The 13,532-nt window shown below is 44.6% G+C and overlaps 1 protein-coding gene across 6 annotated transcripts in view; it reads left to right on the plus strand.

Moving 5' to 3' along the window:
• kcnab2a (potassium voltage-gated channel subfamily A regulatory beta subunit 2a) overlaps positions 1-13,532 on the plus strand; it is a 65,657-nt gene that overhangs the window by 30,048 nt on the left and 22,077 nt on the right. Inside the window, exon 1 of one of the 6 annotated variants that reach the window (XM_030375833.1) lies at positions 12,195-12,627. The exons of the other annotated variants lie outside the window; for them this stretch is intronic. Within the exon in view, the coding sequence (XP_030231693.1) occupies positions 12,416-12,627 (212 nt within the window). The 5' untranslated portion in view covers positions 12,195-12,415. Of the gene's footprint in view, positions 1-12,194; positions 12,628-13,532 lie in introns of those variants that run through there. 6 annotated transcript variants of the gene reach the window in all.

Consider the following 13,532-nt stretch of genomic DNA (forward strand, 5'->3'; position numbering starts at 1 on the left):
TCACAGAGCTGCCTACACACAGCTTCAAACACACTGAATAAGACACACTTTTTCCGTACACACAGACACAGACACGCACGCACGCACACACACACAGAGACACACGCACACACACACACACACACACACACACACACACACACACACACACACACACACACACACACACACACACACACACGCACACACACACTCACATAGACACACACACACAGACTCGCACCTTGGAGAAAAGTACTCAATGGGATTAAAGAAGATATTGGTTTACACCTGGCCTAGCAGGGGATCTGTTGACTCCTAGTTAACCTAACCTTATGTACTTAAGGATAACCTGATCTGGGCTTGTATCAGTGGCTGCAAAATAGTGATGAAATGTCACGAAACAATTGTTAAGAAACACTGATAGCCAATGAGAGTATCCCAATACTACTTAATCTCCACTATCTTTAATTCACCATTCTTTTATTTTGTTGCAGTTATTACAGGGAAAGTTAAGAAAATGATATTTTTAAAGGAAGCCATCGTTAAACCTTGCAGCTGTGCGTTTGGATGCAGCCTATCTATTGAAGGAAATTCATAACCTTAACCTAGCTTTCATCTAGCCTGTACCTTTAAATAGCCTGGACACATCTGAAGTCAAGCCATTCACTAGTTTGCGTTAGCAAACAGCCAGGTAGGGTGAACATAACGCTGTTATGATCCTACTCACTTGGAGGGCTCAATCTTACACAATGCAACTTTATTTTGTTATTTTGATTCCTATTGCTTTGGGTCATACAATTTTGATGCATTGTTAAACTTCCAAAATATTGTAATTGATAATAATAAGCCTATTTAAAGCATGCTTAAAGGAGCTATGTCAGAAATAAATATGGCAATGAAATAAATCCTGCAGTAAATAAATAAGGAAAACAATATATTAATCCATGTAAATATAAATGAGTTGATATAGTTAAATAAATGAATAGGTTTTTATTTTTTACAAGGATGCTTTTAAATTGACTTAAATTGATGATAAACCCTATTATTCCACATTTGTTTATTTCAGGGGACTTTTATTTCCTAGTACCACATATATTTCCCAGCTCTTTAATACAAAGTTACCCCTTTCAGCAACCCCAATGGAACCTTGCTTCTGAAGAAATAGGTTTGGTATTCAACGGTGAGGCACAAAATAACTTTTGATCCGGTTTGAATTGTGCCATGAATTACACATATCAAGTTTGACAATATAAATATCAGGGGATTTTAGGGGAAATAGTCCGAGCCGACTTCAGCTATGATCTACCCCCCTCTCCCCGACTGAGTAGGCAGGCCTTCTGGGGAGGGCAAGGAGCATTACCCCCGCCTACTACACCCACACCCATTCATGTGCATATAAAATATGGAAACATAAAGAGCTTGGAAGTAAATGTAATTTAGGAAATGAAAGTCCTCTGAAATAAATAGAAGTACCGGTAGTCCTTTTGAATGACATCCTTTTTTACATAATGTGAATATAATTTTATATTTTTTATCAAACTATAATGACTCATTCATTTGTAAAATAAAAATAAAAATGGGCTTATTTCAACATTGGATGTTAAAATCAACTTTCATCATCATTGAAAGTTCATCGACAGTTGTAAAGAAATCTGTCAATTTCAACTTTTTACCACTAGATGGTGGCAACGGTTTGTCTTTGTAAACATTGCGCTATGGCCTTTGTATTTGAGTCAGTTTGTCTTCCTTCGCTCAGTTGATGGAAAGTAATTCCTAAGGAACATCATAGCATAACTTACAAATAACTAACAATACCGGCACCAGACCTGATCCCACTTGTACATTCTGAAAAAGTTGTTTATAGTCATAATTACTATCCATGCATATAATTAAAAATTGAATAATTTTATAACGATCTAACAGAAATACAAGCGACTACCTAATTCAGAAAGCAGTAAGCAGCACATTTTTGGTAATCCTACTTGACACCATGATAGAAATTAGTAAAAAATAATAATAATTGTCATCAATGCATTTTCTGTCTATTCATTGATTGTTTTGGCCCTCGCTCAGCTTCTCACGTTCCAGTCTCCTGACTCCGTTTCACTTCTTCACTTCGGCCACTAAGTGGCAGTCGTGATGAATGAATGAGAGCTTGCAGCCTTTGCTAGGCAAGGGTTTTTCATGTTCCCCCTTACAGTAGAGGGACAATGAAGGCCTGGGCTTTTCTTCCCCAGCGATGACCTCTTTCTTTCCTTGTTTCAACCGTGTCTGCATGGCCAGGCTTGACAGGCTGTCAGAACACACTAGTCAGAAACACAGCGTGGGCACAACAGGGTGAGAATTGCCATGGGACTCGCAGTTCAATTCCCTCTCTATCATTGTGGGATGGCTCTTTTTCAAGAACACAGTCAAATTCTACTTGGATTGTTTGTTACTCAAGGTTTTCCCTGTAAAAATTACGTGATTATTCCCAGCTGCATTTCAGGATTTGGATGATTTCATTATACACTTATCTAAGACTTATCTTTTTCTCAGGGTTCAGAGAGTGTTGATGTTGAGGCACAAATTCATAAAAAAAATAGGACTGCAATCCGGTCCAATTGCAACGCATGTAGACCATTCAATTCAGAAACTCAATTGCATTTCAATGAAATCATACTATTCAGAGGTTATGTATTCCCAAATGCAGTGCCTATACTTCACAAAGGCTTTATATATGCTTCTGGTGGATGCTCGCAGATACAGAGAACCATTCATCTTCCTTTATTTGAACACTGCTCATCTCATGTCAAGTGTCCCTCCCTATCGCTAACCTTAGTGGGCGGAAGACCCTGTCAGCACAGATACACTTAGGCAAGTCACTGAGATGGATCTCTAAATCCCTCCTGTGTCCTGAAACAGCACATAAAGGTGTATGGGGGATAAGTGAGTAATGTCACTGAGGGGTCAAGGACAAGCCGGTAAATCATCCAGCAGTCATTCAATACAACACACATGTTTATCATTTGGTTTTTAAGTTGGGGCTACAGTGAGAATTTTTTTTCCATGAAATCGTGATTGCCATTATTTTGCACAATACTGTGATATCAATTTGATTTCATAATTATTTTAAATGCATTAATGGGAGGGGAGGTTCTTCCTTTTGATTAGTTGTTCACTCATATTTTAAATGTGTTTCAAATTGAAGAGGGCAATTTGTTTGCAACTAGGAGGGGAACTTATTGCATTCTCTGAAATGCAAGATAGAAATTGTAAGGAAGTACTTTCACTGAAAGGTTACAGAGCAGCAGAGTTTCTGAATATCAGTTTTGTATGGTCTCATAGCTTCAGAGCATTGTTAAGATTTGCTCTTTGGACCGAAGTGCCTTGCATAATGCTAGCCAAGGGCGAAATGTATGAAGTTTTTTTTTATTTTTTGTTAATCTAGTTCAGTTGGTATGGTATTATAAGCCTGTGTGTGTGTGTGTGTGTGTGTGTGTGTGTGTGTGTGTGTGTGTGTGTGTGTGTGTGTGTGTGTGTGTGTGTGTGTGTGTGTGTGTGTGTGTGTGTGTGTGTGTGTGTGTGTCTTCAGGGCTAGTCCTTTGTATTGTATGAATAGCGAGCAGCCGAGCAGTGACAGGAGGTAGTGAGTGCTCTGGCCAGCATTTTAGTTTAAGGTTAGTGCTGTTGTCACTTTGGATCGCTGTGAAGTCATGATTTCCAGCCCTCTGCCAAGATTACCCAAATATACGTTTAATACGCACATTTGATGCAACCCACTGTTTAGGAATACATTTTTTTCGTTGCTTTCGTCTTGTATGCACCCCAGTAGTGACCTGATAGTGTCAGCAGTGAACGGATGCACACTTAGGGGTATAGATTTTTTTTAAAACCCACCGAATAACAATTATCTAAGTTCCCAGAGAAACCTAGGAGATGCTGCATCTGCATTTGTACGTTTTAAGCCGGTGTGGGTGGCAACCCTTAGGCTCTCTGGTTAAATGTCAGTGTGGCGACTTGTGATCCAAAGCTTTAATTACATTCCCTGTTGGTCCTACCTCAGACTTTGAGAGTCATAAAAACGTAATGCAGGAGGAAGTTAATCATGTAAATAACCTATTCAATCAAAAGAGGGGAGCCAGCATGATAAACAATACAAAACAATACTTAAAAGATTACTTTAACTTCTACTGAATGGAGTTTTAGCCGCACTTTTGTCTGACGTTTTGCATGTCCTGGATCTAATAGTCGTGAAGACTAGGCTTCATAATTATCTGCTCTACTTTAGTCTACTCCTTTCCAAGGTTTCCATTCAAACTGGTACGATCAACCTGACTGCCATACTTCCCCTTCCCAAGTAATCGAATGTAGGCGGGGATGTTTGTGCCTCGGGGCGGGACCACCTGGTTGGGAGAGAAAGTGGCCCCCCCGCTGAGACCGCCGTAAATGTTGAGGTCAGTGATTTAGCAGGCGCTGCCAGTAACCGAATAGCCACCGTAGGGCACTTAACCAGCACCTAGCTGGGCATGTGAGAGACTGCCCCAGTTATTTTTTATACATTCCAGAGGTATATCTGACATCACACACACACACACACACACACACACACACACACACACACACACACACACACACACACACACACACACACACACACACACACACACACACACACACACACAGGCGATGAAAGGTCACTCATCGCCACCAAACAGCCAGCTGTTTGGTGGCCAAGATCTGACCCTGTGTACTTTAATCTGTGTGTCAACACGTTGTGAGTATTTTTGAAGGGCCACCCATTCCACTGTCCACAGCATGATGGCTAGTTTGACTCAAAGGATTTCTTGTCGGGGGCCTAAGCCTGCTGCTTAGCGTTTGATTTAGTGTTTACATAAACCTTAGGTATGAATTGTTGGACTCCATCTTAATCCTCCTCCTTACACTGGCGGCGGTGGAGTTAATTTAGACCAACAATGTCAGCTGTGCAGGAAGAGACTGCAGCATCATCACATCATCTCCCCCACCTCAGCCCTCACTTGCTTCACATTACCTAGTATTTAATGCATACACACAGGAATAGGATTTCAGCTAGTTCGGCCTATTCCACTTCATCTCGCCGTGGTACACAAAGGCTGAGGCAGAAAAATCGGTGCCCAACATCTGCTGTTTTGCAGTGGTCAGCATCTAACAGTGCATTCAATCGCTTGCACACGCAAATACAATCTTCCTCCCCCATGTGTGTTCCTGTACCGCTCTGCAATGTCGAAGCGTGTACTCTTCCTTCCATTGGGTTTCTGCTTTATAATGGGTCCCCTTTTGTTCATGCCCAGATCCACATCAAAGGGCTGTGCCAGTGGTTGCATAAGAACCCAGAGTTTCCTGTCTGGGGGGGGGGGGGGGGGGCTCGGGGCAGCACTAATGACTGCAGGACATCTCTGTAATAATGGTCACTGGAGAATTTAAAAGCTACTTATCACAGATGGGATTCCTTTCATGGGCCACTCAGTCTCTCCATCTCCTGTTTTCTCTAAAGAATTCTGTCAAAATCTGCCATTATTTAGCATTGAACCTCCGGGTTGTTGACAAAGTGTGTGGGTCGTAGTCAAACATTGTCAAACCGAGGTTACGACCGCTCGAGCTGGAAAGCGTTTTAGGCAGGAACAAGCACATTTGATTTTTTTACAGAGAAATACCTCGTTTCACAACTTTCTACATTTTGGTCAAAAAGAACTCAGACTTGTTCAACCAACGTTTTGATACAGCAAAACATCATTTTCATCAGAAAGATATTTTTGGGGTTCACTAACCCGTAAAAGTTAAGCGGAGCATCTATTTCACACTATCCTGCTTTCATAGTGAGTCACATACTCAGTTCAGTGATTAGTCAGGTGTTTGAATGCTGTAATGCACATGGAGTTGAAACCATGTGAAATTTACTCCTTCACATGGTGGTGTTGGACAGCAAAGTGGCATCACCGCATTTGATCGTCATATCGGGCTACACTTCGTCCACTGTCTCAGATGTTGACTCGTAAAAAAAAGGTTCATTGGTGGCGCTTTAACTCTGTTCTCACGAATTACATTACATTTGAACTAAAAGGCATAACTTATGTTTCTGACAGATGTTATTGACAGACATTGCCCCACCCAACAGTTGGTGTTCTGTAACCCTCATCAGTTGACATGTTTTCACATGTCAACCCCACCCTGCGTGTTCCAACACCCGTCTGACCCCTCTCTGTTGTCATACCGCTTCGCCCTGTATCTACAGCAGCTGCTCAGGGCTGGCATCCGTCTTTCTCTGATGCTCAAATCCCCTCTAATGCTGTTCAATTAGACCCTCCATCAGTGTGAAACATAAGTCCTCGCCCGGACAGCTGGCCAAGGGAATCAAGAGTCAGGGCTGTGGCTGCGTCTCTTTTCGTTCCAGTCCTTACTGCCATAACAAACATTGGCCCCCAGAACGTCACATGGCCTGGGATGGAGTCCTCTGACTGCACGCCCACTTCAGCGCCGAGAAGGGGAGTCGGAGAGAGGGAGAGAACTGAAGCCTCATCTTTAAATTCATATCCAGAAGTGGGGTCTTTTCAATCCAGCTTTGAGCACTATTTTTTAAAGCTTATTCAACATATTTTATGCCCAGGCTACAAAGATGTCCATCTTTCCTCCAATTTAGTTCCGGCACAGCAGATCTAGATCTGCTTGCTGATCTAGCTTGGACATACCTGGTTTATTGCTGTGTAACAACACTGAACTGCAGCTTATGTGCCATCTTCTTACCATTATATCTGGTGAGAAGGGCACAATAGAAAGATCTGGCCTCAAGCACATTTTCCCATCCCCAAAGGAGCCACTGTGATTCTTATGGCAGTAAATCTCAATTGTGAGAGTATATTTATTATTTTTTTAACAATTCTTAAGGCTAGAGGGACGGCCATTCTAATACAGCCTTGCTGTGCGCCATTGATGCAGAACTCCAAGGTCTATTTTTAGAGTGCAGAAGGTTGAGATTGTGTTGGGGTGAAGGAACATCGCTCATGAAGGCATGAGTTGTTTCTCATTCTTTCTGTTCTTTGCCATTGCCTCCGCTTGCGGTGCTCCGGTGAGTCTGGGACTACAGGCAGGCCAACAGAGGTTTCCTGAAGGTTTTGGGCAAGGTCGGTTGTCTTTGCTCAAACTCAAGCAGAGGTACCCCATGGGGCTTCATTACAGCGAGGCGTTATCGATCGGCCAAGCTCCCTCGAAGCCCTGGACAATAACCAAGCAAGGTCGATAGTTAGTCTAATCGTGTGTGTTTTTGCGACTCTAGTCCAGCTGTATTATCGGTTACAGCTGCATCTCAACTCTAGTCGATTGGACAGAGATGTTTTTAAATGGAAACATTTAAAGTCTGAAGATGTGGCTAGTGTTTTTCGCATTGGATTTGCACAGCCAGTATTCTCAACCTTGTGTCTCTAGTATGGTGTCCACCACATATTCTTAAAATAATGCAAAGAGCCCAGCCTGTGTACATGTGCTCTTGTGCTGGCCATTGAATCGTGCCGTGGTCGTGATCAGTGAAATATGCGTGCCATTGTGCATCTCTGTTCCTCGGTACTCCTCTTCCTCCCCCGCACACACTGAGTGAAGTGCAGCATCCAATCAGAGCCCTGCTCCTCGCTCACCACGCGGCTTGAGTGTCCAAGTGAAGGAGGATTAGAGCTGAGCAGTTCAGTATATTTGGGATAAGTGCAAATCAGGCACTCAATCACAAAAAGGAGGTGGCGATTGCTGCAGAGGCAAAGGCTGCATCAGAGGCATCGATGGCTGTATGTTTTGATTAATTTGCAAATCTTATCCACACCGGTCATGGATGGAGCCCACTCTACCCTCTTAACAGAGATGGCCTGAAAATACAATTGTTTGGGGGGGATAAAAGCTTCTCTTTCTATCTCTCAACCTGTTTTATCCCAATCAGGCTTTGGTGTATTCCTGTTAGAGCCACTGCATGCCTTGCCATCAGTTAGTATTTAAACAGTGACACTCTGGGAAATGATGTGGAACATCAAAGTATTTAGCTTGACTGTACACTGCAGGATACTGTGTCACTACCTTCCACACACTGCTTATTTTAGCTCAGCATCACATAAGCCCTCTTACTTTGGTAGAGTTTCATTTTTGCTTCTGAGAGCTGAACAAACGCTACATTGTTCACCTTAGAGCACGAGCCAGGTTTGGCAGGATAGCACCCTGTCAGTGGGTGTAATATTTACCAACATGATGAATGGGCTAGATTTGTCACCCAAAAAAAAAACCGCATAACATGCTCAACAATTTGCCTTTAGTCAATTGGCCCTTAGACTTGACTGATGTGGGCTATTAAACCATGATTACAATGTCGGATATGGTTCATAGGATTGTGAAATGATGACAAATTTGATGTATCTTTGGCTGGATTTGTATGGCATCCTCTTTTAGATCAGTATATGTGGGTGTGATGAGTACAAGCTTTGATGCAGGAGCTTGTGTTTTTGCAAATTAAGGCCAGAGTGAAAGTGTGTTAGTCCACTAAAAATCCTGAAAAATGCACTTCAAGAAAAGTGTGACTCCCATAAATATCGACATTGTTCCAAAATGTCATTGTGTGTTGCATGCACTTTGTCAACTTGTCAATTGAAATAGATACAGTATATTAGTTGAGTTTTATCTCACACAAATACTGATAAAAAACTGTCGGTCAAATCAAAGTTATCAGATCAGGGTGCCACATAAGCTCCATACTGAGTTGCATTACAACCATCCACATCACACTTTATCAAACGCACTTATGGCTATAATTTTCCCCATTCCCCGTTTAAAAGTCTGCATGCATTGGACTTATCTTAGAGTTTGGCTTTTGGTCAGGGGAAAAAATGTAATCTTTACTTTTTCCATTTCTTCAGGTAATGAGGTCATTGTGTGTAGTTTAAGGGGTAAGTTGTTATGACAAAATGGCACAAACGGCAATATGTTTTATAAACAGACCTATTGATTTGTTTCTGTGATGGATCACTAGTTCGCAGGATGATGCATGTTGGTATTGATCTCCAGCAGTTTCACAGCTGTTAATACAGATACGTAGATATTCCCGCTCAGATGGAAGTCAGCCACAGACGGCTTAGATGTCAAACACTGGCAGGAGATCGGTCATCGCCCGGGTGTTATAGATCTGATAACTCATGCCGCTGTAAACTCAAAGATGGACTGAAACGCCAGGAATGTGTCCATGAACGTAGGTAACGACCATACATCTTATTAATTCTCTACGTAAAAGCGGTGTTTCTGAGGAGGATGGAGGAGGGTGGACAGCAAACTCCAAGCCCCCTCGTCTGTGGGGGGGGGGGGGTCAGGTAAGTGGGCCGGTGTGTATTACAGGCCTGATGCTCCATCCCAGACCCCCTGTCACCAGCTGCCCCGCCTGCTTATCAAGTACCTGCCCCCCCACGTCACCATGCCAGTGTGCCCAGGACCGGGGCACACAGGCTGAGGAGGGGGTCGTGTTCCCTACAGCGATTGCTGCGAAGGCAGAAAGGAGCGTGGCTGTGTGTTTACGCGTGTGCTCGTGTGTCCTGGTGGGGAGGGGGGCGTTCCACTTGGCTGCCTTGTCGTTCTGAGGATGGAATAAAGCGATACACTAGGCGGATGGACCGGCACCCGGCCCCCCTGTCAGCTCCCACCCCATCAGCCCCGACGTGAACCACAGGATGGGATCCAAGGCCCACTCGCCGCACGCCTGTCAAGCCGAGGCTGAGCGGGGGTGACAGGGAACCCCATGGCTTGCGTAATATAATGTTGATGGATGGGTACCGGGGTTTTTTAGCTGCCAGGCTAAAGGGTAGTGGTAGCGAACTCTTAGTGCTGAGTTGCTGTGCGATCGCTACCTATGGCCATCCACTCTCCTCACCCTTCTCTATGTATTCCAGTTGACCTTTGGTATGCACAATAGCATCTGGGGTAACACCTGCCACCAGCCAATGACGGAAAGGTTAGACCGTTTGACTGGTAACATTTTGATATTTTCTTTTGGATGTAATACACATTCATCCCCATACACAAAACATGACAATATAAAACCTCATAAAAAAAAAAAGAAATCCTCTGAAGTAATATTGCTGTTCTGCGTACGATCATCGTACCTGCCCCGCCCTACTCTAATTCTTGTTTCTATTTAAGTCTATGAAAGGCAAAGGGTCATCCATCTAAGAATAGTGCTGTCCGTTAGCCGCGGCTGTAGGACTCCTTTGATAGAGTCTGCTTTTTTCAACCGCCCTACTCCACGTCTCTGCTGAGCGGCATCTCGTTTAATTATCTCCCCGCAACCCTAGCTGGGCCACACCGATAAGCCCGTGTATTGTATTACTGGGAGCGTCTGCTCCGCTTCTCCCTGCAGTCTTCAGCGCCAGCGTTGCATTGCGTCCAATTAAGATGAATTGGCAGGGTTTTCATCGGAGGTTCAGCTCAGGTCTTTTACATATTTAGCATACCTTTTGACTATTTATTTACCTGGATGTACAGCCGTCGTTCACCTGATTAGTTGCTAATCACTGTATTGGCAAATTATTATCAGTAGATGCCCGAGGCTTCATCCAAACCGTTTTAAGGTTATTCATGATGAGGCATATATAATAATAATAAAATGCATGCACTTAACCCAACAGGCAGATAATAATGTGGCCCCAATGTCTTTTCTGTAAGGGGGAGATGGTTCCCCTCGCTTTGGCACACCTTGCTACAGGTACAGTTACACAATGAATTTTTAATCGTCAGCTGAACTGTCCCATGCGAAGCCCCCATATTCTGTGGCCAGAAAAGAGTATGCAGTCACGGTCTTTCAGGCTTTTGTTTGAGACTCTGATAATTATTAAGCTGTTTTCCCAGACAGACTCAGACAATGCGAGCCTTCAAACCACAAGGAAACCTGCAGGGAATTGAATGGACAAAACCAATTCTGATGGTCCATTAGAGCGAGATTAGAGCCGTGCTAAACACAACTGATCTATTGCTCTGTGTTTGTGTGTGTGTGTGTGTGTGTTGGGGGTGGATCGGTGGGCGGGGTCGCTCTTTCTAGCATCTCCACATATCCCTCCCACCACATTCCCCCCCCCCCCCCACACACTCTTCACTCTCTGCATGGGCGCAGCGTGGCTCTTTTGTGCTTAGTGTGAGCCATGGTCATGTAAGTTTAATCCAGGCACAACCACCGAACTGGGAGGTCTCTACGATGCCGAGACCTCCCTATCTCTCCCACTCTCTCTCTCACTCTCTCTCTCACTCGTTCTCGCTCGCTCTCTCGCTCACACGCTCTCTCTCACTCACTCGCTCTCTCACGCTCTCTCGCTTTCTTGCTCTCTCGCGTTCTCTCTAGCTCTCTCTCTCTCTCCCTATCTCTCCCTCTCTTCCTCTTCCTCTTACTCTCCATCCCTCTTTTCCGCTCCCTCTCTCCCCCTCTCTCCCTCTCTCCCTCTCTCTCTCTCTCTCTCTCTCCCTATCGCTCCCTCTTTTCCTCTCCCTCTTACTCTCCATCCCTCTTTTCCACTCTCTCTCTCTCTCTCTCTCTCTACTGAAAAACTTGAGCATTCAGCAGCTGGCGAAGCAGACCGGCCGAACGGGATGAAAATGTCGCTGAACTGTGCGGCTACACCACTTTCGATTCACCTCTGTGTCTTTTTGTATGGATTTCTTGCGCGGCCACACCTAGATCTTGGCACTGAGAGGTGTTAACTTAGCACTGAGCTCAGCTTAAGAGGAAATTGCGGGTCCTTCGTGACAAGCCTCTGATTGAGATGAGATAGCGTGGCTTGGACACACGGATAAAGAAAACTGCCAGCAAGCGGGGGATATCCCACCCGTCTCCCTTCCTCTTACTTTGTGTTGGGGAGATGTCCTCTTCTTTTATGCTGTGCTGAAACAGTTTTTTATTTGACTGTGACTGAGGGCTGCGGTGCTTATTCATGGCATTCGCTGAGCTGTGCGACACCAAAGCAAGGCTGCTGTAGCGTTGTGCTTGGAAGCAGATTGTCATTCACCTGATCAGCGGTCTTTCCCTGCCCGATATCTCTCTCTCTTGCTCTCTCTCTCGCTCTGCCTCTCTGTCTTTCTCTCCTCTCTCGCTGGCGCGCACGCTTGGAAGATTGCGCGCTCCTCCTCCTCCCCCCCCGCCCCTTTCCTACCTTGCCTCTCTCTCCCGGGGATGTTGTGACATTCAATACGTCGGCTGTGCAGTGATTCCGCCCATAGTCTGCACAGGAGAGGCTGGCGGTAGCTGCATCTTGTGCTCACAGACGCTCCTCCCTCTCTGTATCTCCTAGAGGATTGCACCTCCTTCAGCCCTTCAAAACTTCTGGTAGTCCGTGGCATCGCCCCGCCGCAGCGTTGTGGGGAGTCTTGAGCTGGACTAACTGAATCGGGGCGGCCGTTTTGGCCAGCAGCAGGGATGCAGGTGTCGCTGGTGTGCACGGAACACCGCGGTGGGGTGAGCCGCACCACGGAGGAACGTCTGAACCGACAGAATGCCAACAGTCCCAACACGGGCACCCGGAGCAAGTTCCGAGCGGTCGCCATGGTGGCTCGCAGCCTGGGCCAGCTCTCGGTCCAGAGTGTGCCCTCCTCCAGCGAGCAGAGCATCCGCACTGGCATGAAGTATAGGTAGGGGCTCTGCGCCGCGTCTGCTGCACCTTAACATGGAAAGATCGACGCTCGGATCTACTCCTAATTCGATGAGCAAGTCTGGCAGTGAGACAGTAGGATGATTATAAAAGGGCAGAAGGAGAATGCAGAGCTGACGTTTGTTATGTCGGTAATATTGATTAGTATTGCTTATGTTGAATTGCCTTCCAAAATAACCAATGCAAATCTTTACATATTAAATATCTTCAGGAAGCTATTGATCTTAAGAATAGCAACCCTAATATTCTATCCAACATTGCACAGATAACATTGAATACCGCCGTTACAATTATGTGTTTAAACACCCTTTTATCATGAAGAGCATTTTTATATGCCTATTTTTACGCAAGTCGTAGTTGGAAAAACTATGGATTGAGTGGTTTAGTGCTGCGTTCACTGAAACTAAACTCAATTGTTTATTTTGTTTACAGTCCAGAAACTATCTTCGATATTAAATGATTTGTTTTATCTGTTCAACATAACAGGAATAGAATACTTACATTATGCAATAAGTCAAACAGTTCATTATAATATAGTTGAGTCATCATGAGTATGGGCAAGCCTTGTAGGCTATGTCAAATAAATAGAAAATCGAATATAGACATGCATTTGCTGGCATATTTAATGAGAATGCAAACATTGAAGGATAAAACATGCAACGTATGGGTCCTGGTGTGTCGGAGACGGAGTGTGAGAGAGAGAGAGGGGGCTAAGCTCAGCGCTAATGTGGGCACTGCTCACGAAGGAGTAGGCTGTGGTAATCTGTGCTCTTGTCACTGTGTATCTACACACCATGCCTCTCGAAGTGAAAGCCTGCCAGGGCCATGGCGGACTATTGCATTTCTAATTTCAGAATTTGCCCACATTTTTAGGGAACAAGCTTT

The sequence above is a fragment of the Gadus morhua genome, chromosome 13 (assembly GCF_902167405.1).
Source record: "Gadus morhua chromosome 13, gadMor3.0, whole genome shotgun sequence".
Lineage (NCBI taxonomy): Eukaryota > Metazoa > Chordata > Actinopteri > Gadiformes > Gadidae > Gadus > Gadus morhua.